General features: G+C 39.0%; 1 protein-coding gene across 10 annotated transcripts in view; it reads left to right on the forward strand.

The window, feature by feature from the left end:
* Nucleotides 1–5,341: 5,341 nt before the first annotated feature.
* The window catches only part of eif4g1a (eukaryotic translation initiation factor 4 gamma, 1a), a 32,541-nt gene continuing 15,536 nt past the window's right edge, over nucleotides 5,342–22,346 (forward strand). For 2 of the 10 annotated variants that reach the window (XM_051914068.1, XM_051914086.1), the window contains exons 1-12: nucleotides 5,342–5,774; nucleotides 14,653–14,716; nucleotides 14,858–14,976; nucleotides 15,065–15,148; nucleotides 15,327–15,359; nucleotides 16,424–16,444; nucleotides 17,182–17,361; nucleotides 17,459–17,558; nucleotides 20,734–20,844; nucleotides 21,174–21,325; nucleotides 21,400–21,492; nucleotides 21,577–21,649. In XM_051914068.1, coding sequence (XP_051770028.1) covers nucleotides 14,902–14,976; nucleotides 15,065–15,148; nucleotides 15,327–15,359; nucleotides 16,424–16,444; nucleotides 17,182–17,361; nucleotides 17,459–17,558; nucleotides 20,734–20,844; nucleotides 21,174–21,325; nucleotides 21,400–21,492; nucleotides 21,577–21,649 — 922 coding nt within the window. In that variant the 5' untranslated portion in view covers nucleotides 5,342–5,774; nucleotides 14,653–14,716; nucleotides 14,858–14,901. The remainder of the gene's footprint in view (nucleotides 5,775–14,652; nucleotides 14,717–14,857; nucleotides 14,977–15,064; nucleotides 15,149–15,326; nucleotides 15,360–16,423; nucleotides 16,445–17,181; nucleotides 17,362–17,458; nucleotides 17,559–20,733; nucleotides 20,845–21,173; nucleotides 21,326–21,399; nucleotides 21,493–21,576; nucleotides 21,650–22,346) is intronic. The other 8 variants (XM_051914078.1, XM_051914143.1, XM_051914151.1 and 5 more) reach the window with 8 other exon arrangements.

A 22,346-nucleotide genomic window follows, 5' to 3' on the forward strand; every position in this document is an offset into this window, starting at 1 on the left:
TGTCTATGAGTGTGTTTCATAATTATAGTCAGACAAAGTACTAAAAGGCATCCATATAACAAATAGGGATAAAAAACATTGTATGTTTGCACCCCCTTCTGGGGGAGCTGTGCAATTCATATTAGGTCAAGTCAAGCGTTATTGTCATTTATGTGGGAATGAAATTGTATTTCTCTTGCAGGTCCTGCTGCAGTAACATAAAACTTGCGTGAACTTTCTTAACCACAACACACATATTACAGACAGCAGATTGCAGGACATAATACAGCACATAACATTATACCCGGCGACAGTATAGAGAATTGTGGAAAATAATATAAAGACAGACTGCAAAGGATGAAGATTTCTAAAGGGTTTAGGATGAGATACCCCTCATGTGTTAAAATCCACAAGGCATTTTGAAAACGTATAGACCTAAAGAATCCCACCAAATCAACTCAATGACAATTACAATCAGATTAAACAAAGTCTACAAACCTATAAAGACACAATTAAAAATAATAGAATTAAAAATAAAGAATTGACAAAATAACTCAAAAGCCAAAAATGTAAGAAATCTTGCGGTCCTGACAGCATTGATGAAATTCTGAAACAGCACACCTGAGCTGCAGATAGCCGTACTCAAATTAGTCAACTTTGTACTTAGGTCAGGCTTTAGTTTTCATCTGGACACTCAGTGATCAGAGTTACGATGACATCTGGAGCCAATGACTTATTACCCCAAATGATAAGAGTGTAAATAAACTGGACCCTAATAATTTCAGTGGCATTTGTGTGAGCAGTAATCTGGGGAAGTTATTTAGTAGTATTTTAAACGATACAATTGAAAACGTACTGAGCCCGAGTCAGTTTGGCTTCCTTCCAAATCACAGAACTACTAACCACATTTACACCCTACACACCCTAATCAATAAACACGTAAAACAGACCAAAAACCGGAAAAATATTTGCATGCTTTGTCGATTTCAAAAAAGCATTTGATTCTATTTGGCATAACGGAATATATTACAAACTTTTACAGTAGTAAAAAGGTAGTATGGGGGTAAGTTTATGATTACATTATAAAATCTGTGTATTTGAACAACAAATGTGCAATAAGAATTGGCAATAAAACATACAGAATCCTTCACCTAGAAGAGAGGAGTGCATCAGGGCTGTAGCCTGAGTCCACCACTGTTCAACATTTACATTAATGAATTAGTGGTGCAGTTGGAACAGTCTACAGGCCCTGGACTCACTCTAGAAGACAAAAATGTCAAGCTTTTGCTGTATGCAGATGCCTGCTGGAGAACTACTGCCAGAACTGGGCCCTGGCAGTAAACCTTAATAAGACCAACATTATGGTCTTTCAGAAAAAGTCCAGATGTCAGGAACACAGATACCAGTTCAGTCTAGGCAGTATACTTACCTCGGCCTGATCATCACTGCTTCAAGGAGTTACAGTATGGTAGTGCATGCTCTCAAAGACAAAGCTCGAATAGTAAGCCAATAAGAAAAAATCCAAAATATTTAATTACAGATTCCAATTTAGTGTAAAATCTTTAACCGTGCAATTCAGTCCATATCTCTGTATGGAAATAAGGTTTAGGGTCCACTCAGTGGTCAGAGCTACACTAGATGGGACAAATGTCCACCAGAAGCCCTACACAATTTTGCAAACTGATTCTAAAACTAAGGAAAACACCCTATAGAATGGTGCAGGAATAATGTCAAAACCTGGAAGACTAATTCACCAGTGGTTCCCTCAAGATTTTCATATGGGATTTTATAATGGGATTTTTCAATTTAAGAGTAAAATAGGGTTCGTGGTAAACTAAGTTGATGATACATGAATGTTTTGTTCTTCAACATAAATTACAAACACTCTCAACCCAAACGTTCTTATCTAGTTACTTATTTATTTAAACATAAACATAACAGCACCAAGTTCAAGTTTTCAATATGGGTGCGTGAAATTTATGTAGTTTTATAGGAGAGATGAATCCTGACCAAGTACAGGTTCAGTGAGCACAGTCTAGCCACTGAGACCAGCAGACACAGAAAGAGCTGGTTACCCATGCAGAGAGCAAAGAATGTGTGATCACTGTAGGACAGGAGAGACTGAGACAGAGATGCACTTCCTCCTTCACTGTCACAAAATCAAATCAACAAGAAACCTCTACATAAACAAATTCATAAATTTAATAAAGAACTTTACAGCCATGACTGAAGTAGAACAAATATAGTTACATAAGAGAGGGACAGACAGCAGCACCGGCTGTGAGATGTGTGGTGTGTGTTGCGTCTGACCTCAGTGCGTTACATTGGCAAATGGCCTGCTGTTGTAATGAAATAGGAATCACAGTCTTACCAATCAACCAATCAAGTTTGGAAGCATACAGTAGGTTAATGTATATGGAGTTTGCCCAGCACAACCACTACCATTTTTGAACATGGAGGAATGTCACAACCATAAACAGCAAGTTTATTTTTGTAGAAATGTGTTACATGTAAAGTGAAAATTCACAGTTGCTTGTCGTGGAAGAGCAATAGTGAAGTGAAGTGACTTTGTCACCTGGGTTTAACCAAAGACTATAGAATAACATGAATGGGAGAAAGTGCAACGCGCAATATGGCGGAATAAGTCCCGCCTTCTAAATAAGAGCCAATCGCCGATTGGTAAAGTCATCGCGTCACTGCAGCGGCCGTTAGAAGCTCCGGTTTCTATAGAAACACTCAGACGCGCTCCTCCGAAATGAGGCGTAAGAGACGCGCATTTAGGACTGCGCATGCGCATTACGTTGATCCAGCCTGAAAAATACCGTTTTTTTTTGTCATGATTCAAGCGTTTAGAAACAAAATTTATGAGACAGTTGTTGTCAGATTTCATTGGTGATTTCAAATATGAAATTTAATCGAAAGCTTGGCAAACAACTTTAGAGAATTTGATGTTTCCCCATTCAAAGAGATAGGAGCTGCACTTGGATGCCCGAGAAGCGTTTCAAAGATGGCCGCCAAGTGAAATGACTTGTCTTAAAGGGACTTTGGTTTAACCCATCAAGTTAGTGAACACACAAACACACTGCAAACAGTGGACACATACACCCGGGAGCAGTGGGCAGCCAGGGAGCTGAGAGCGAGGTGCCTTGCACAAGGCAACCTCAGTCGTTTCCTGCTGATATCGAGAATCGAACCTGCAAACTTCGGGTTACAAGTCTGCCCTAAAAGCTGATATGTAAGAATGTGTGGTGGTGCTGTTAGAGGAAGACATAATAGAGTGTGTAAAAATGCTGTGCCAAAACAAGCAACTGTGAATTTTTAGTTTACATGTAACACATTTCTATAAAAATGTGCTGTATAAATAAAAATGTTCCTTGTTGCTATGGATGATGTCAACAAGCTTACTAACTATGCACACAGTGATTGGCTAATAGGGGAGGGGTCTCACTATGTCAGTGATTTAATCATAGAAATATTGTAGACTAGGTGTCATGTTGCCATATTCAAATAAAGATTTTAAAATGTAGGCTAAGTGTCACTAATTAAAAAGGTAAATATTCAGCTAATTGTCAGCCTCTTACTGCAATCTCGAGAGATTGCAGAATTCAAGCGACAAATTATGTTTTATAAAAAAATAATCTGTAAGGAGTACATTCAAATGGTCTATCTAATTAGCTCAAGAGAAGGCATACATATACACAGCCGACTCACCTAGTAACCTTGTCAGTTTTTAGCATCCCTCCGTCACCCCAACTCCTCACTCTTGGCTGATTCCTATTCCAGAACTCGAACTCGGGTCACCTGAGCTGCCCACAAGGCTATCGGCAAGGACGATCGGATATTATTTTCAACTTGATAGCAATGTTTTATTCTCCATCATTCAATACATTTTGCCTGTACATAAATGAACCTTTATGTTATGTCATTGCATATTAAAATCTATTTAATATATTTCCTGATTTAAATCTATAAATCAAAATATTTATTGCATTTATGAAGAAAAGGCTCAGCACCCAAGGGTACCTGTTGCCTCAATGGTGTAAAGTGTCTTTGGGAGGACTGCTGAGGCGGATTGTCGGCAACAGCCATTCTAGGATTGTTTGCGATTTGGTCTTAGTGACTTAGGAGTCCTCTTGAATACTCCTAACTTTTCACAGATTTAGGAGCTACTTTTAGCCTCAAGATGTTTTGTGAAGATGACTGGATGTTGGTACGTAGATTCCTCCCTCAGGACCTCCCGGCAGAGCTGGCTCATTGCAAGAAAGAAGCCTTTCCTGAAAAAGTGCCACACTCAGTCTTGTTTGCGCTATGCAAAAACACACCTGGAAGACTCTGGCAAAAGGTGCCATGGTCTGATGGGACCAAAATTGACATTTTGGACTAAACTCCAAGCACTATCTTTGGCAAAAAGCAAACAAAGCACACCACCCAAAACACACCATACCTACTGTGAAGCATGGTGGTGGCAGCACCATTTGCTTTTCTGCAAATGCAGATGCCCATCCCGAAGTAACTAGAGAATATGTTAGCTCCAGTTTGGATCTAGCCTCTTATGAAGTCTACAAATGCCCCAACAGCTGTGAAGAGATGACTCCCAACACCTGCGAGGACTTCAGAAGAAGTAAACTGAATCAACATGCACCTATGCTAAATTTTCTATATATTCTAATCATTTTTGTTAACAACATCCATTACTTCAATAAGCTCATTGTTTCTACCTTAAATTAATACATTGTTTATATTATACAGCTAACTGCATGGTTTGCATATACATTTCTGAAATCCATTACTTAGACAGTCACCTTTGATAAAAGATCACTCTAAATTGTAATGTAAACACATGCATTTTAAGTAAAGCTGCTTTGAAACGAAATGTATTGTAAAAAGCGCTATGCAAAGTTTCTTTATATAGTCATTTATTCATGATGCTTTTAAATTTACAAAAATAAATACATTTCGTGCTTTATTTATGCTCAGTTTCATTGTATATTGTATTGATGGCAACATGTTATTTTATGTTATTCATGTTATTGTTATTTTACATAAATTACTTTCACACAATTAATTGCATACTGAATGTCGCATTTTATGTTTTCTTTCCATTTCATGTTATATATATAGGCTAAATCCAGTCCGTGCCTTACTGGTTTATACTCACTCACGCTTCGTTTTATAGCTATTTCTTGCAACATTTCAATATACACGTGAGTATTTCATTATTTTTCTGTATGCGTAGCTATATACATAAACTAACAATCTTAAATATTTATGAGTGCAGGAGACTTTTATTATAGCGCCTTGTTTCTACCCTTGGCGAATGACCCCGCAGCGCTCAGGTTGATTAACCCGGAAGTACCCACGCGGCTCAACGAGCACTCCGTCCGGTTCTGCGGGCTCAAGGGGAGAAGCGCTGAAGCACCATGGCTCTGTTCTAATCGCGTTTATTAAGAGAAGTGTGATCAACTTACCGGCAATCCGTCACCATCCGCGCCTTAAACATGGACCTCCAGTCAAGAGGCTTGTCTTGGGGGCATCAACTTTGTCAGTAGTAACATCTGAAAACTGTATTTATTATCTTTTCCCCCCATACTGTCACTTTTTCTTGCTTTGCACGCTACATGGGATTTAAACCTAAAGTGTCAGCCGCTAGCCAACACTTATCACTTGAGTAAACCAAATATACCTGTGGGAACCAAGACGCCCTTTGTTAGTAACGAAAAATAAAAAAACAAACTTTCAAGAAACACGTTGACGAAGTCTTGCCCTCAAGTTTTCCCATTTGTCTGCGGTGCCGGGTGAGTAAATCCTATTGCTTATGCTAACTTTGATAGCCGCGTCTAAACCGATAATCGTAGGGGCCAAGCAGGCCTAGATTGATTCTCACGACGGGTTTAATGTTTTTGTGTGGCCAGGTATCAAACATTTTTCTTCGTTAAACGCTTTTCTTTTGACTTGTCGCTAGTTATTTTCCCACTTTACCACAATGATAAGCCAGTTATGTATTTCCTGGGCTTTACTTCCCAGGGACTACGCTTTTTCCAGTTTTACACATTCCTATTGCTCATAATTCTGGGAGTCAGTCCACTTACATTTGGGGAACATATCAATTTGGGACAGTTTTGTGCCGTCCAGTTTGGGTTTACACGGGCTGTGGATGGCTTGCTCTCTGGTATTTTAACAGCATTTTTAACCGTCTCGTGTGACGTATAGAAGGAATGTCGCCACGCGCACGTTAGAATAAGTTTGTGCAGCGCGTAACGTTTTTCCTCAACGACCGCAACTTTACCGAAGTCTTACATACGATATAGTTAAACGAACCGGAGACAACCTCACCGACCGTCGGCTTTAACCATGTCATTGATTTAGAGGGGGGTAGCTAATAAGCTAGTGCGGTGGAATGGGCACTTCCCCTCACATTTACTGAAGGCCCGGGTTGATTTTATAGTTTTCTCAAATGGGTGTCGAGGTGAGTTTTTTCGCGGATGGTGTGTGGAGGTGGTTAAATCTTGGCTTGGGCATGAATCTATGTTGTTATGGTATAGATAGTGGAGTGGATGTGAGCGTGTCAGTGCCATATGGAGGCTAGCACTGTTAGCCACACCGGCAGAGCATCATGGCTGCGGTGTGACACGTCTGTAGGAGCAGCTTCAGGGAACACAGCGTGCAGAAAACTTGACATTTGGAAAACGTTACCCTTGCTCTTCTGTCTGTCTGTTCCGCAACGAGTACGAGTTTTAAAACTGTTTAAAGCGTCTCTTTTTGTTTTTCTTTTCTTTTCTTTCTTTTTTTTTTTTTTTTTTTGATGTTTGAGTTTAACTTAGTGTTTCAGTATCATGAGGATTTCATAATTGAATCAGCCTGTTTGGTTAATTAATTTCCTCGTGGCTCTGACATATGAATCACCATAGTGGGGGTAGTTAACCCTAAAATGAACTTTTTTTTTTTTTTTTTTTTTTTAATTGCGCATACACCCTCTTTTTTTCTGCGAAAAACATGTTATGCAGAATGACAGCCTGTTACCATTTATTGTGTGGTAAAATATGCAATGGAAGTGAATGTATAATACATGTACTTTTGTGTTAGGTGGAAGAAAGTTATTTATGCTTGAAACATGAAGATGAGTAAATTGTCAACTTCAATTTTTTAAATTAAATCTGCAAAATATGGTTCTCTGCAACAACCATTAAGGGTAATAGTTGCCAAAAAGAGCCTTTGAATCAAGTGTTTATCTGGTTTTATGATTCTTTAAGTTTGTCTTGTGGCCAGTTGCATAAAATGCTTAGACTAGTTTTTCAAGCTAGTCATCTCATTTTTTTCTTTAGGACTGGTCATAAGTTCATTTACATGAAAAAGGAGATTGGTCTAATTTGATTCCAAAAACAAAGGCCTAGTTTCACAGACAGAGCTAGATTAAGCCAGGATTAATCCTTAGTTAGGGAATTTGAGTATAAAATGTGCCTTAGAAAAAACATTTTTTGGTGTGCATCTTGAGACAAAACAATGGCACTGACATATTTAAGAAATGTGAGTGCGAGTTGCTTTCACTTAAAACGGCTCAAACATGCATTTTAGTCTGTTGCTAGGCTTAAGCCTTGTCTGTGAAACCGGGGGTAAGATTTATTACACTGACTAACTGCTAGTTGGTCAGACTAGTTTTTAAGACAGTCTTAACATAGTAGCTATGTTTATGCAGTTGGCAACAGCAGGATGGCTGATGTAAAGCCGATATATTTATAATTAGCCTATTTTACTTAATATTTAATAAATTAGAAATAATTTGAATTAAATCTGTTAAAGACTTATACTTTAGATGGCGACTTCTTAATCGTGTAATCGTATTACAGTATTTTCACAAATAAATTGTTTAAAAAATGAATTAAAAAGGAAGTAAACACTGTAACCAACAGGATAGTCAGCAATCTGGTAGGTTTGTGCACACTGGGAATCATAAATAAAGACAAGGAAACACTAATTTTACATACAGCAAGAAAATGACATGAATATGACCTAGTGGACAACTGGATATAGCACAGCATAGCTTAAAATCAAGGGTTTAAAGTGTCTCCAGTGACAACTCTCCTGTCCACATTCAATTCGCACGGACCAACCATCACGCACAGAGTACACGTGTTTTTATGCAGGCTACAAATGGACACTTCAACAAATATTGGCTGATGTATTGGCCTTTGTGATACTTAACTGCTAATAATTTTTGTAACCGTGCATACTCTATATGTGCAGCCTGCACATTTACATTGAATTTCTTTTGTTTTTTTCTTTTTTTTTTCTTTCGCTAATCAGTGAAACCACTCTTCCCTGGGCCTTAGTTTGTTGAAAAAGAAATGGAGCTGGAACAGCAATAACAAACTACTGGACACAGCATTCATAACTTTTAGAGAGAAATGGCGCAGACACAGGACAAGGATGAAACTTTCAAGTGCGCATGTGTCGAGTAGGGCTGTGCGATTAATCAGTCACAATTAAATTGCAACGTGAGCATGCGTGATTTTCTAAACTGCAGAAAGCATGATTTTTCTGCTAGCCCCCTCAGTGTGCAATCTAAATGCACACTAAAAACAGGGAAGGTGAATTCAGGACGGGTTAAGGACTTGGCCAAAAAAAAATCAACATTTGTGGTTCGAGAATATTTTGCATACAGGAGAGATGATGTGTCATAGATCCAGGGAATTTGCAAGAACTATCTAACTATAGACCCATTTGGAGCATACGTCACTTGCAGCTGCGCACGCATAGTGGTGGCAGAAAAATAGGTAACAAGTGGAGGAAAATGTGCAAAATCCACAGAATAAGAGAAATGTTTTGTGTCTTTGGATGTCAGAATCGGAATGCAAAAAATATAGTCTTCATTTTTATAGAATACCATCGTTGAAGACGCCCTTTGAAGCTACACAAGTCACAGACTGGACTGATAACACCTGCATTGATTAGTCTATGTAAACAGTCTACATAATATTTGGTTCTTAAGGGACATACATAGCAGTTACAGCATGAAATAATATTTAAACCTATAACATTTTACATATATAACTTTTAAACGGCCTATAACATTTTTTTTCACAATCAATGACCAGTTCGGACATTATAATTCGCAATTGTGAGTTTATATCAATTCTGAGGGGGAAAAAAAGTCTGAATTGCGGGATATAAACTTGCAATTCTGAGGATCTTATTCTGAGATCTAAACTTGAAATGAACCTTTTTTTATTCTTAAATTCTGTGGCTTCTATAGACTGCTACTGCAGAACGTAATTTTCTGCCACCAGATATGCTCCGCCCAAAACGTCATCACTGTTTGCAAACACAAAATTGGTCTGTTGTGGCAAAACATTCACACAGCACGTTTTTTGCGGTTGAAAACAAGATGCAGGTCTAGAGATGCATTTCTTAGGTTGAACAACTTCTACCTTGAGCGCTGCGTAGAAACGCTGTCATGCGCGAGATGCTGCAAGACGCGAGTGCGAGTTTACAGAACTACCAGTTTGATGCTTCAAATAGTTCATAAAGAGATCGTAAAACTAATTCATATGAATTCAGTCGTTTAGTCAATTTTTCTGAAGAGACACGATTGCTTTATATGATAAACGGATTAAATCTAGGCTTTTATTCACAGGCATTCGTCAACGCACACATCAGTTATGGAAAATGGAAGCTCATGATTGCTTGACTTGAAAGAACCAATGAGGTTCGTTCTCGTGTTACGCAGCACTTTTGAGCTTCCACAAAAACCAATGTTGGTTGTTCTTACTCGTCAAGCAGGTAGTCGAGCTTCTTTTTATGTTCGCTGTGAATAAAAGCCTAAATTCAATCTGATCATCATATAAAGTGATTGTCTTCTGAAAATTTGGACTTAACTGCTCTTTATAAACTTTTTGAAGCGTCAAAGTGGTAGTTGCGTAGACTGTCAATGGAGGGACAGAAATTGCTCAGATTTCATTAAAAATATCTTCATTTGTGTTTTGAAGATGAACGAAAGCCTTATGGGTTTGGAACGACATGAGGATGAGTAAATGACAGAAATGTCATTATTTTGGGTGAACTAACCCTTTAGAGATGCCCGTTTAGTGCATTTACATAGAAAAACAGTGGAACATTCCAAACCAGGTGAACAAAATTTTATTCTACATGCATTTGTGAACAAAACATATGAAAAGGGCATAAAGAAATAACCAACACCATCCTGTATAAATTATGCAAATTTTCTCTGTAAGACAAGTATGTGCGTAAAGAAATATTGTTTCAAATAAATCACAATCGAAATATTCATAAAAATTGTGATAGCATTTTTTTTTGTCCATATTGCACAGCCCTAGTCGAGAGCCTGTGTTCGCATATGCTATGAAATGAAGAATACACTGTAAAAAATATTCCGTAGTTTTTACAAAATAATTTTGGCAGCTGTGGTTGCCAGAATACTTTTGTAAAAAATACAGAAACTGTAAACACATTTACAGAACAAACTGTCAATTTTACAGTATAAAACTGTAATTTACAAACAAGAAAATTTGAATGTAAACAAGTAAATTCAACAATGCATACTACTACTAAAATCTGTTTTGTACCTTTAACATATATTGACAACCACCATAATAATGCAGGTGGTAAAAGAGAAAGCCACATGAAGAATCAGAGTTCATCACAAATAGCTTTTCCACGAGCTGAAGTATATACTAATGTAAAGAGGGTGCAAAGAGTCATTCACGCAAACGCAAAACACCATCATGGTAACCCACAACACTTACATAATGCAATAAACATTCATTAAACAACAGAAGATATAACATAAAACCCTAATGTACATAACTGATAACAAAAACTATTAAGAAACATGATTTTTTTAAACAAAATACTTTCAAATGTGGAGTGTCACACAGGGAACTGTGGGAATATCAGTTTACAGTTTTTGACTGTAAATTATACATTGATTTGTTCTTTTTTACTTCTAAAAATTGTAAAATTTACAGCATTTTACTGTGAAAATTACATAAAATGTCTTGTAAGAGCTTCTACAGTTTTTCCCTGTATATAGTACTGGAACTTACTGTTAACCTATTTACAATTTTTTTTTTTCCGTAGCATTTTTACAATATTTCACTGTTAAAATCACATTCATTTTTTACAGTGTACCCTAAAAGGCTGTGCTCAACTCTGCACACATGTGTAACAAAAAAACAAACAAACAAAAAAAAAAAACACTTTTGCCTTTAAACTGCCACTAAATTTAGGGATGGACTTTATGATGTTTGCCGTACAAGCCAATGGCTTTTTGTGAAAGTCTCCCAAATGCATTGATCATAACTCTGAGCCTGGTGTTCCCTCCCCCACCACCCCACAAATACTTCATCTGGATGTCATGGATGGCTGGGCATCGGGCTATATTGAACACGCGTGTGGCCTGCCCTTCCCCCCCTCATGCTATAAACATCCCATGTTTAGCTTGTTTAGTTCTAGGTTCTCTCTGTCACTGACACCAATACCTCTTTGACCCGTTCTTCTGTATTTTTCCTTTTATCTTCGAGTAAGAAATTCATAAATTTAGTTGGGCCTTTGTGATCTGTCAGAGGCTCTCATGTTCCCTCTGAAGGAAGCGCATTCCCCACGTGCTTCAGTTCCTTAGTAGCATCATTCGTCCTCCCCCGTCTGCTGTCTTCCAGAAAGTCGTCTTTTTGAGAGGGTCTGAGGGTGTTTATTGGTTGCCATCTGTCGGGATCAAAAACACAGAGTCGGATGGTAAGTCCTGCTCTTTTGTGTGAGGGTCACAGGGGGCAGACAGACACTCCCAGAATGAAGAGCCTACATCTCTATAACCCTTGGCCTGAGCTCTCCAGCTGCTCTCCTGTGCATTCCCTTTCTTTTCTCAGCTGAGCTGGGAGATTGTGTTAAATACGCATTCTGTCTCTGTGTGTTTGAGATCTTAAGGGTGTGGTGTGGTCTTATCTCAATTGACACTAGTAGTCCCCCACCCGTTCTTTACTTGCTCACAGAGATCATTCATTCAGGCTTTCTTGGAGTGTAATTAGGTACACGGTGTACATCATTACCGCAGTATAACTGGTGTGTCCTATAGTTCCCTTCTTTGCTGCAGTCATGTTTGACATTAGAATGCTTGAGTCATGTCCGTCATTGATGGAACTTGGTCCATTGTTATTGATGCAGCTGAAGCTTTATTAAAGGTAGGGTAGGCAATTTGTTTTATTAACACTTTTTGTTATACTGGTTGAAACTCTCTTCACATCCTGTTGGCAATCAATAATAGAAGTGGTCTAATTCTTAAAATGTGTGCTTTTTTTCTTCTGTGGAAGTCTCTGGACCAAAAAATGTTTGTCCTATCATTGCATTCGGTCCATCGCATATGATGTCCTACCTGCCCGTCAACATATGCATTTCGATACCTCCGCGCACTCTTCTCACGCTGACATCACACGTCATCAACGTGAGGCTACGCAGAGTTGTAGACGGGCAGCCACTGAATGTCAAAAACAAATAGCCACCTTTTACAGTTCCTCCTGAACCAAAGCAACCAACTTATGCTGTGTTCACACCATGTTGTAACCGTAATTGCAAGATGGCAACCTGTGGCAATCGACCCAGAGCTGTTTACGTCCTCAGACTCTGATTTATGCGTTTCTATGTCAACACTATTAATACCAAAATGAATCTGCAGCAGTACAAGTAAGAGCTCTGTAAGTTGTTTACGTTCATTATTATTGTAATGTTATGTGGTTTGAGACGTGGTAATTTAACACCCTCTCTCGTGAAGCTTTGCAGACTCTACTGTGCATTCATGTGTTTTGCACACGGGTTGTGTACATGACAGTATTTGAAATAGGGCTGGGCGATATGGCTGAAAACTGTATCACGATATCAGTGTTTCATATCGGTCGATATCGATAATTATTGATATTTTTTATGACCCATTTAAAATAAGGACCAGGAGAAAAATATATTACATTTAAACATTTTTATTTTAAACTTAACCTTCCTCTGATCATAATCCCCTCAGTTATTAAGACAGAAATGTCAACAACCATGGAAAACTCAAATAATTAAAATGTTGTGCGGTGTTGCAGCTACAGATGTTGTTGGTTGAATACGGCTGTGCTCCAAAGGGTGAGCGCGGCTAAGGTGGTACATCAAGTTCGTGGTATTACCAGTCTTGGCGGGGACGACGGTCTTGCATAATTTGCAGACGACATTGGTCTGACTACGGTCAGACTTATAATATCCAAAAAGCTGCCATACTGGCGAGCTGACTTTTCCTCTTTTATTTACAATTTCCTCGCTCGCTGCGGCACTCATTTTCTGCCTATCAGTCGCCGGTTACTGAAGAGGAATCCAGCAGACCAGCACGAGACAACGATATGGCGCAACCAAACGTGATACTGTTACATGATTGGCTGTTAGCATGTCACTCCCTACGTTGCTAGGTTACCAGAGAGCGAGTGCCTTTGTTAATGCAACCAAACTTGCTTCGCAACCTCTGTTTTCTTCCGACGAAGAATAAAAAAAAATTGAACGTTTTATCGAACACATTTTTTATTGATATCGATCACGTGTCTATCGCGATACATATCGTTATCGTTTTATCGCCCAGCCCTAATTTGAAAGGTAACACATTGAGTATTTGAAAAGGTATTTGAAAAGGAACACATTGAGAGTCACCTCTTGCTTTTGGAGTGTGCTCATAACACTGAGGCAAATTGTAGCTTGATTTTTCGCTTGTGTGTTAATTGAAACGGAGAACATTGTGTAGGTCTGTTAGTCCCACTTTGCGAAAACCAGACTGGTGATTTGTCAGTCTACAGCATTTACATGACATTTTAAAAGGACAAGTTATTTCAGTCTGACTGTAGAGGTGCACGACTAATTGTTAAAAGATCTCGATTCAAACACCATGTGATCTAATTTCTGAATGACAGTGATTTGCCTGTCTGTTAAACCTTTGATGGGTAGCCTATGATCACACCAGAGCATTCAAATCCAGGTGGCAACAAGTGACTATTAAACAGTGTATTTGTCATTGAATCATTCATTCAAACTTGATGATTTTAAAAAAAATTTTTTTTTTTTTTTTTTTTAATGATTCAGATTAAACATTTCAAGTAGATTGCAGGAATTAACGGGTTCACCAAAAAAGAAATTCCTGTCATTAAGTGTTCACCCTCATGTTGTTCCACACCCGTAAGACCTTTGTTCATCTTCGGAACACTAAGATATTTTTGATAATCCGATGGTATCTGATCCACACATGGGCAGCAACATCATTGCACCATTTGATGTCCAGAAAGGTAGTTAAAAACATGGTTAAAATAGTCAATGTGACTACAGTGGTTCAACCTTAATGTTATGAAGCAACGGTAATACTTTTCGCACATGCATGCGTCGTGCTGCTAACGTGTTCAGCTTCGGCCAATGCTGAGTTGACGTTCGGACGTAAATACAGAAGCCTGCAGAAATTTCAGTTTTGGGTGAACTAAACCTTTAACATTTTGTCAGAACCTCTAATAAATTTCATGTTTTGTTTAGTTTGTTCAGAATTGTGGGAGAATCGTGATCTGTTTGAGACGACAAAAATCTTGATTTTCAAGATTGATTCTCAATTTATCCAGAATCATGCGTGTCTATGCAAACTAATTGTTTCTTGTTCCTCTCCAGGGTGAATTGCTAAAGGACACACTACACAAGGACTCTTCCAGAGATTCAGAATACTAAATTAGAGGTATGATTTTCACAAATTATTATTTAAAATGCACATTATATATTTCACTGTTGAATTTCATTTTGAAAAGTTGGCCTGTTTTAATATAACTTGTTTGGTTGTATCCTTTTATTCCTCAATTGTGATTTGCTGACTCTCCAGTTTGGCAGGCAAGTGTGAGGCCCCCTCATGCAGAACCACAGGAAATGAATAAACCACCTCAGCCTATAACAGGACCCCCTGCCGTTCCCCACCCTGCCCAATCACCAGGACTGACACAGGTGAAAGTGAATTTGGAGAAACTTACAGATATGAGGAGGATGATTTGGGTCATATTTAACATTGTCAGTGTTTCCATTTCTTTTACAGGGTGCCTATCCCCCAGGCCAGCCTCCCTCAGTTGTCTTTCCCGGGCCATCTCCACAAATGAACACTGCACCGCAACCCAGACAGGTACACCATCTTCAAGCCTTGAAACTCTTCATGACTGACAAAGCCTTCAGTGTGTTTTGTGGCTTAGCTAGGTGTCCTAATTCCTGCTCGTGTTGGAGGAAAAACTGTGCATGTATGGCAGAGTCTGACTCCTTTTTGCATCTCAACTTTGACCTTTTACTCTTTACTTTCCTCCCAGTTTGCGCCAGGGCCTCGTGCTTTACACCAACAGGTACTACCAATTTTCCTAAACTGGAGCCTGCTTGGTTATAAGAAGTCTTCTGTCTGTACAAAAACAAACAAACAAACAAACAAGTCTAATATACTACATGTTTTATTGCATCTATGTGCTCCTCTTGCTGGTTTTTCCATATATTCATGTCCATTGTCAATAGGGTTGGGATTCATACGTTTCATGAATCTTGTTCTGATTTAGATTTTTTTTTTTTAGTACATTTGAAGAAGCATCCATTCCTGCCTCACTCAAAAGCACTAAACAAAAATACTTTTGAATACTGTTGATGCAATTCTGAATAACTACTTTTTTTTTTTTTGGATTCCCAACCCTAATTGTCAGAGGCTGCATGTGTTTTAATAGCTGTTTTTGGGTCTAATCTGTTCACCATTGAAGGGTTAGTTCACCCAAAAATTACATTTCTATCATTAAGTTCACCCTCATGTTGTTTCAAACCCACAAGACTTTGTTCATCTTCGGAACACAAATTAAGATATTTTTGATGAAATCCAAGTTTTTTTTTGACTACAGTGGTTCAACCTTAATGTTGAAGCAATTAAAATATTTTTGCGTACAAAAAGTAAAGACTTTATTCAACAAACTCTTCTCTTCCCTGTCAGTCTTCTACATGTAGAGACGAAATTGTTGAATAAAGTCGTTGTTTTTTTTTTTGTTTTTACACACAAAGTATTCTCGTCACTTCATATCATTAATGTTGAACCACTGTAGTCACGTGGACTATTTTAACAATGTCTTTAATACCTTTCTGGACCTTGAATGACAGTAATTATGTTGCTGGTCTGACGGGTTTGGAGCGACATAAGGGTGAGTACTTAATGACAGAAATTTCATTTTTGGGTGAACTAACCCTTTAACACCTTGTTCTCTGTGTGCCACTGACCTCTGTTGTGCTTGCATTATATTTCTCCGGCTCTTAACCGTGCATGTGGGAATCTTGCTTTCACTGCTTATGGCTAATGTTTACTGCTGCTTGTTGTTGTCTGTTTCTCTCTCACGCCTCCTCTCCACTCTATTTCTTCTGATATTTTGTGTGGCTGAAGGGTGGATTCAGGTCACTGCAGGTAACTGTCCCTCTCTTCTCTCCCTCTGTTCACAGCCATTATAATCAGACTTTCCAGAGTTCTTGTCTTATATGTACATTTTAAAGTGTAAAATTCATAGTTACACTGATGAATCATGCACATTAAGACTGGAAATTTGTGTTAAGAAAATGGGGTCATTTTAATTCCATGTTAAGAATGACCATAAAGTAAAATTCATTAATTGCTGTGAGCTGGTGTCATGTTTAGAAAAGGTACGGTCTCACTAGGCTTTAAACATTCAAGATAACTACTAGGGATGCAGCAATACAGTTAGCCCATGGTTCAATACATACCTTTTTTTTTTTTTTTTTTTAAATAAGGTTTTCAGTTTGGCTCTGATGGCTTGGCTCATCAGAGTGTTTTTTTATTACATTGATCAAAAGTGACAGTATTAACATTTTATAATGTTAGTAAAGACTGAAAGGAATCAAGGAATCCTGAAAAAATTATCACTGCTTCCAAAAAAATTAAGCAGCCCAACTGTTTTCAACATTCATAATAATGTTTCTTGAGCACCAAATCTGCATATTAGAATGATTTTTGAAGGCTCATGCGACACTGAAGAAAAGATTAATGGCTGATGAAAATTTGGTCCTGCGTATGCATGTATATGAATAGATGTGAATGTAGTGTGAAGGCTTCTTAAAGTAACAGGAAAAATGTAAGGTTTGGTCATGTGCAGCTTGTTTTCTGACTCTCTCTCATTTCCTCAAAAGCCGTACTACGCCAACCGGCCCAACATGCAAGGCAGTGCCCCTCGGGTCCCACCCAGCAACACCCCCCGGTCCGTTGCACCCACTCATGTCTACCAACCTACCTCACAGGTTATGATGATTCCCCAGCAACAGTTGCCATTCGCCAACTCTCAGGGCCATACTTTTTTTCTACATGGACAGGTAACTTTTACTCTTAACAGCTGTTTTTTTTTTTTTTTTTTTTTTTTTTTTTGTAAGGTTGTTCATTTGTCTAATAACCTTTCATTTTCTATTGTAGTACCGCCCCCCCTACATGCCCCCGACCCAGCAATACTCTGTATCCAGCGGAACTGCAGGCTTCTACGCTGGAAGCAGTCCAGCTGAATATGGTACATATGGTAAGAGGCTCTGCTCTGGGCCTCCCCTGCTTGTTTGAACCACCCAACCCTCTCTTTACTGTGCCTTGTGCCAGTAACATGTTCTTTCTTGCTTATTTAACTTGTTCCTTTCACTCAAAAGTGCTCTTGCCACAGTCTGTAGAACATTTTTAGAACATCATTTTTGGGTGAACTATCACTTTTCATGTTTGAAAACATTTTTGCAGTTCTGCCATTGGTTCCAAAATTACACACTTCAACTTGATGATTGGCTTCCATTCTGTATCATTTTTTTTTCACCCATGGTGATTTTTGATGATGAGAATGAAGTTAATGTGCTTAAAGCAGGGATGCAAACTTGTCACCTTTCGGTGAAATCCACTGTTTTGGAGCCAAAATAGGCCATTATTGTGATTCATCTAGATCTGATGAGTTTTTGAAAAGGGTGGGGGAGGGGGTGTCTGCGAGGGCAGTCTTTGGACAGGGTCACGGTGAATGAAATCATGAGAATCACGGCTTCTCAGTTGTCCACAAAAAAAAAAAAAAACACCCTCCCCCTGGCTTTGCACGTGCAAATCACTAAGCAACAAATAAAGGTGCGCTGGTTTGTTTGCTTTGAAGGGAATAGCGCAGACCCAAGAAACATAATAATGTGGGTAACTAACTTCAGTATAAAATGGAAAGAACCACCTAGCAATGATGAAGCACATCTGGCAATTTTTAGCAGACCCTGGCCAGATATAAACACTGATCAAAATGAGAAAATGACTTTTGAAACTAACGCTGTTACGGAAATAAAGATTGTATCTATTACATTATGCCAATAGGTGGCTACCAGTGACTGTTAAAATGTATTTGATGGAGATTTGTTCAAAAACTCTGGACAAAAGTCTTCATTAATTTTAAACATTTTATTTTATGTATTTAATTAATTTAAAATAAAGTAGCCTCATTTATAACATTTTAGATAATTATAAATTAAATGGAACATTTTGTGAGAACCTCAAGCAAATTACATGTTATTTTGTTTTCAGAATCATGGGAGAACTGTGATCTGTATTATAATAATGCAGTTATAGTGCGTTATCCAGGATTCTGAAATGTTTTCTCATTTTAAAGATGCGTGTTTTGCATCCAGTGTGCGAAGATCAGCAAACCACTTTCGGTATCCCCTTCTAAAGCCCCCCCCCCCCCCCCCCCCTTTTGTTTCTTCTGCAGTTGGGGTATGTTTCACATCTTTGTCACCTCTGATGAGTTTGCATTCCTGTTAAAGTTGCACTCAGTTCCAGAAGGAAAAAATTGTGCCAGCCATATGAAGCACAGCTTACACAGAAGTTTCTTTCAAACCAAGCAGCTTCTGTCGGTCAGTGCAGCAAACTTGCATGACCAATTTGAACCCTTGAGAAATCTGCTAGATTTCACTTGTAAAAATTAAATTTGACCACATCTTAACAATGGGACAAAAACTTCAGTGGCTATATAGTTTCTTAGTCCATGCTTTTGATTTTTGGAATGAAAAATGACCTGGACATGTTCTGGGTAGGTTTTGCAACATTTAGGGCTGCCCTCGACTAAAGATTTTTCTGCTTGACTAGTAGTCGTTCATTTTAAGCATTAGTCAACTAATCGCACGTTTCTTAATGAACCATATAAATCATAATAATGAGCCTTTAATGCCTACATAGCCTAATCAGCGTTCAAGCGCATGCATAAAGCTTGCCACAGCGCACCGGCAGAAGTAATGATGTTAATGATATTGTGAGTGCACGCAAACAAAAGTAGACTCTTTACAGATTCAAAAGATGTGTTACTCTTATCTGCATGATGACCAAAAATGACGGAGTATTTTAATTGCAAGTGCACCGACGCCTCCATGTTAGCCGCCATGCAGTAAGCGCGTTACTATTCAGCTCATTTTTCTAGGTTAAAGGGTTAGTTCACTAAAAAATTAAATTTCTGTCATTAAGTACTCACCCTCATGTCGTCCCAAACCCGTAAGACGTTCGTTTGTCTTTGGAACACAAATTAAGATACTTGATGAAATCCGAGGGTATCTGATTCACACGTAGGCAGCAACGTCATTGCACCTTTTGAGGTCCAGAAAGGTATTAAAGACATCGATAAAATGGTCAACGTGACTATAGTGGTTCAACCTTTATATTATGAAGCGACGAGGATACTTTTTGTGCACAAAAATAACGACTTTATTCAACAAATTCATCTGTCCCCTGTCATACTGCTACACTATTTTCGCTGCAGAGCTTCAGTGTTTTTACGTCCAAAAGGCGGCTCAGTATTAGCCGGAACTGGTCACGTGAGCAGCACGACACATGCGTGTGATGCTGACACAGGAGCCGGCCACTACTGAACAAAAATAAAAATAGCGTAGCAGTATGACAGGGGACAGATGAATTTGTTGAATAAAGTCGTTATTATTTTTTTTTGCACACAAAAAGGATTCTCGTCGCTTCATAATAAGGTTGAACCACTATAGTCCATTTTGTTATATGGTCCATTTTATCGATGTCTTTAGTACCTTTCTGGACCTCAAAAGGTGCAATGATGTTGCTGCAGATGTGCGGATCAGATACCCTCGGATTTTATCAAAAAAATCTTAATTTGTGTTCCGAAGACAAACGAAGGTCTTAGGGGTTTGGGACGACATGAGGGTGAGTACTTAATGACAGAAATTTCATTTTTGGGTGAACTAACCCTTTAATGTTAAAGTGAGCGGCCATGTAAAGTTGCTACTACTAACATGTTTCATATGATAAGCCATATTTGAGGTCGATGAATGAGTGTTTGGATGTCCTGCCTAATGTACTGTGTATACTGTGGAATTTTTTTATTATTTTTTTCTTGCGACCAATACAATTTTGGTTGACTAAGCCTTTTCTCGTCGACAAAGTTAGTCGACTATTAGGGGGCAGCCCTAGTAACGTTCACCTTGTTAGGCCAAGAAAAGATGAATCTGTTTGGAAGTCAACGTTAGATAAGTCATCTACATTAGATAATACTCCATAACTAACCACTAAATGCCTAGTTCTACCCTTCATGTCTGCTTAGATTACTGGCTCACTAACCCTGTTCAGCACTTAAATCTGCTGCTTGTTGTTTCCTCTTACTCACTCTCAACCTTTGTCTCTTTCTCTCGTTCTCGCTTTCCTCTCTTCCCTTCTCCTTTGGCTGAGTTCAGATCCCTCTCTGGCAGGGAGGGAGAGGCGGGGGGGTGGGGGGAGAGGTGCGGGCAGAGAGAACGGACGTCTCTCGCTGCACGGAGCTCCTCTCACCTCCCAGCGCTATCCTGGTGAGTCTGAAGTGCAGGGCTGTTTGTGTCACACCTCTTGTCCTAACTCAACCTGGCTGGTCTTGTTTTAACACTGCTAAAAGCATGTACCCTTTGATGTAGTGCTACTTTTGACTTCATGTCCTAGACAAACTGCAAACTTTCTAGGATTTAAGTGTGATTAAGCAGTTTATGACGAGAGTCTTATGAATGAAGTATTGAGTTGTTTGACATTTTCCTCAGGGAAGTGTTTTTGGGTGTGAGAATACTTTTTGCATGTGGGTCCCCTTCACTTTAAAGCGGACTTTCTCATATTTTAGTGTTTATTCATGTCTCTTTTTGTGATCTAGCGGCTGCCTATTACCCTGCGACACAGCAGTACCCAGCGTCAGTCCCCGCCACGCCTGTCATGATGAATCCCGCTCAGCAGCAACCGGCTCCGCCTCCACAGCAAGCTCCGCCTCAGCAGTCGGCACCAGTCAAACCGAGAGAGCGCAAACAGGTGGGTGGGAACACCATTTGGTGTGTGTTAGTTTAGATCCACTTGCCTGTGACTTACCAGTTGGTTCTTCACAGATCAGAATACGTGACCCCAACCAGGGAGGACGTGACATCACAGAGGAGATTATGTCTGGAGGGAGAACGACCTCCACACCCACTCCTCCGCAGGTTTGTCGATAACCTCATCTGTTTATAGTGACATGAGCAGGGCAAATAGGACAATTCTTTCAACGATTTGTTGTTCTTTCTCAGACTGTTGGTCTAGAGGCGGGAGGTCCTGTCCAGACCAATGGTGAAAGTGTTCCGTCTGTTGCTGTTAGAGCTGGTGAGTGGGCTTTCTTAAACAACCGATCAGGTTTTTGTCTTTAAAGTCAGAAAATGTAAAAATATCAGGGAGTTTCAAAAGTTTAAAAATCACTGACTCATCTAATCGTTGTGCATTTTAAATTTTTAAAGAGCCTGTTTGAGGTTATCATAACTTTTAAGAGGCATTCTTTTCAGATATCTAAATTAAGGGGGCTTTCACACTGGGCATGTTTGCTGCGGTTCGAGCATGATTGTTCCCGGTGCCCTCCGCAGTGTTGGTCTGGTTTCACACTTAACTTGATTCTATGGAACCCTGGTGCATTTGCGTTCATCTTGCATCCTTACAAGCATGCATGGCGCATGATAGAAAACGGAGCGCAGGTCAATGTATTGTTGTTGTTTTTTTTTTTTTTTTTTTTTAATTAATTTGGTGCTATTATACGCAGCTGAGTAAACAACACTTGGTTTATCCTGTGTCACATAAGGTAGCTTTCTAGTAGTCACGCCTTCTCAGTTGTCCAAAAAAAAAGCCCTCCCCCTGGCTTCGCACGTCCAAATCACTGAGCAACAAATGAAGGTGCGCTGGTTTGTTTGCTTTTAAGGGAATAGTGCAGACCCAAGAAACATAATAATGTGGGTGACTAGCCCCAGTGTAAAATGGAAAGAACCACCTAGCAACGATGAAGCACATCTGGCAATTTTTAGCAGACCCTGGC

This window comes from Ctenopharyngodon idella, chromosome 2 (assembly GCF_019924925.1).
Source record: "Ctenopharyngodon idella isolate HZGC_01 chromosome 2, HZGC01, whole genome shotgun sequence".
In the NCBI taxonomy this organism is placed as follows: Eukaryota; Metazoa; Chordata; class Actinopteri; order Cypriniformes; family Xenocyprididae; genus Ctenopharyngodon; species Ctenopharyngodon idella.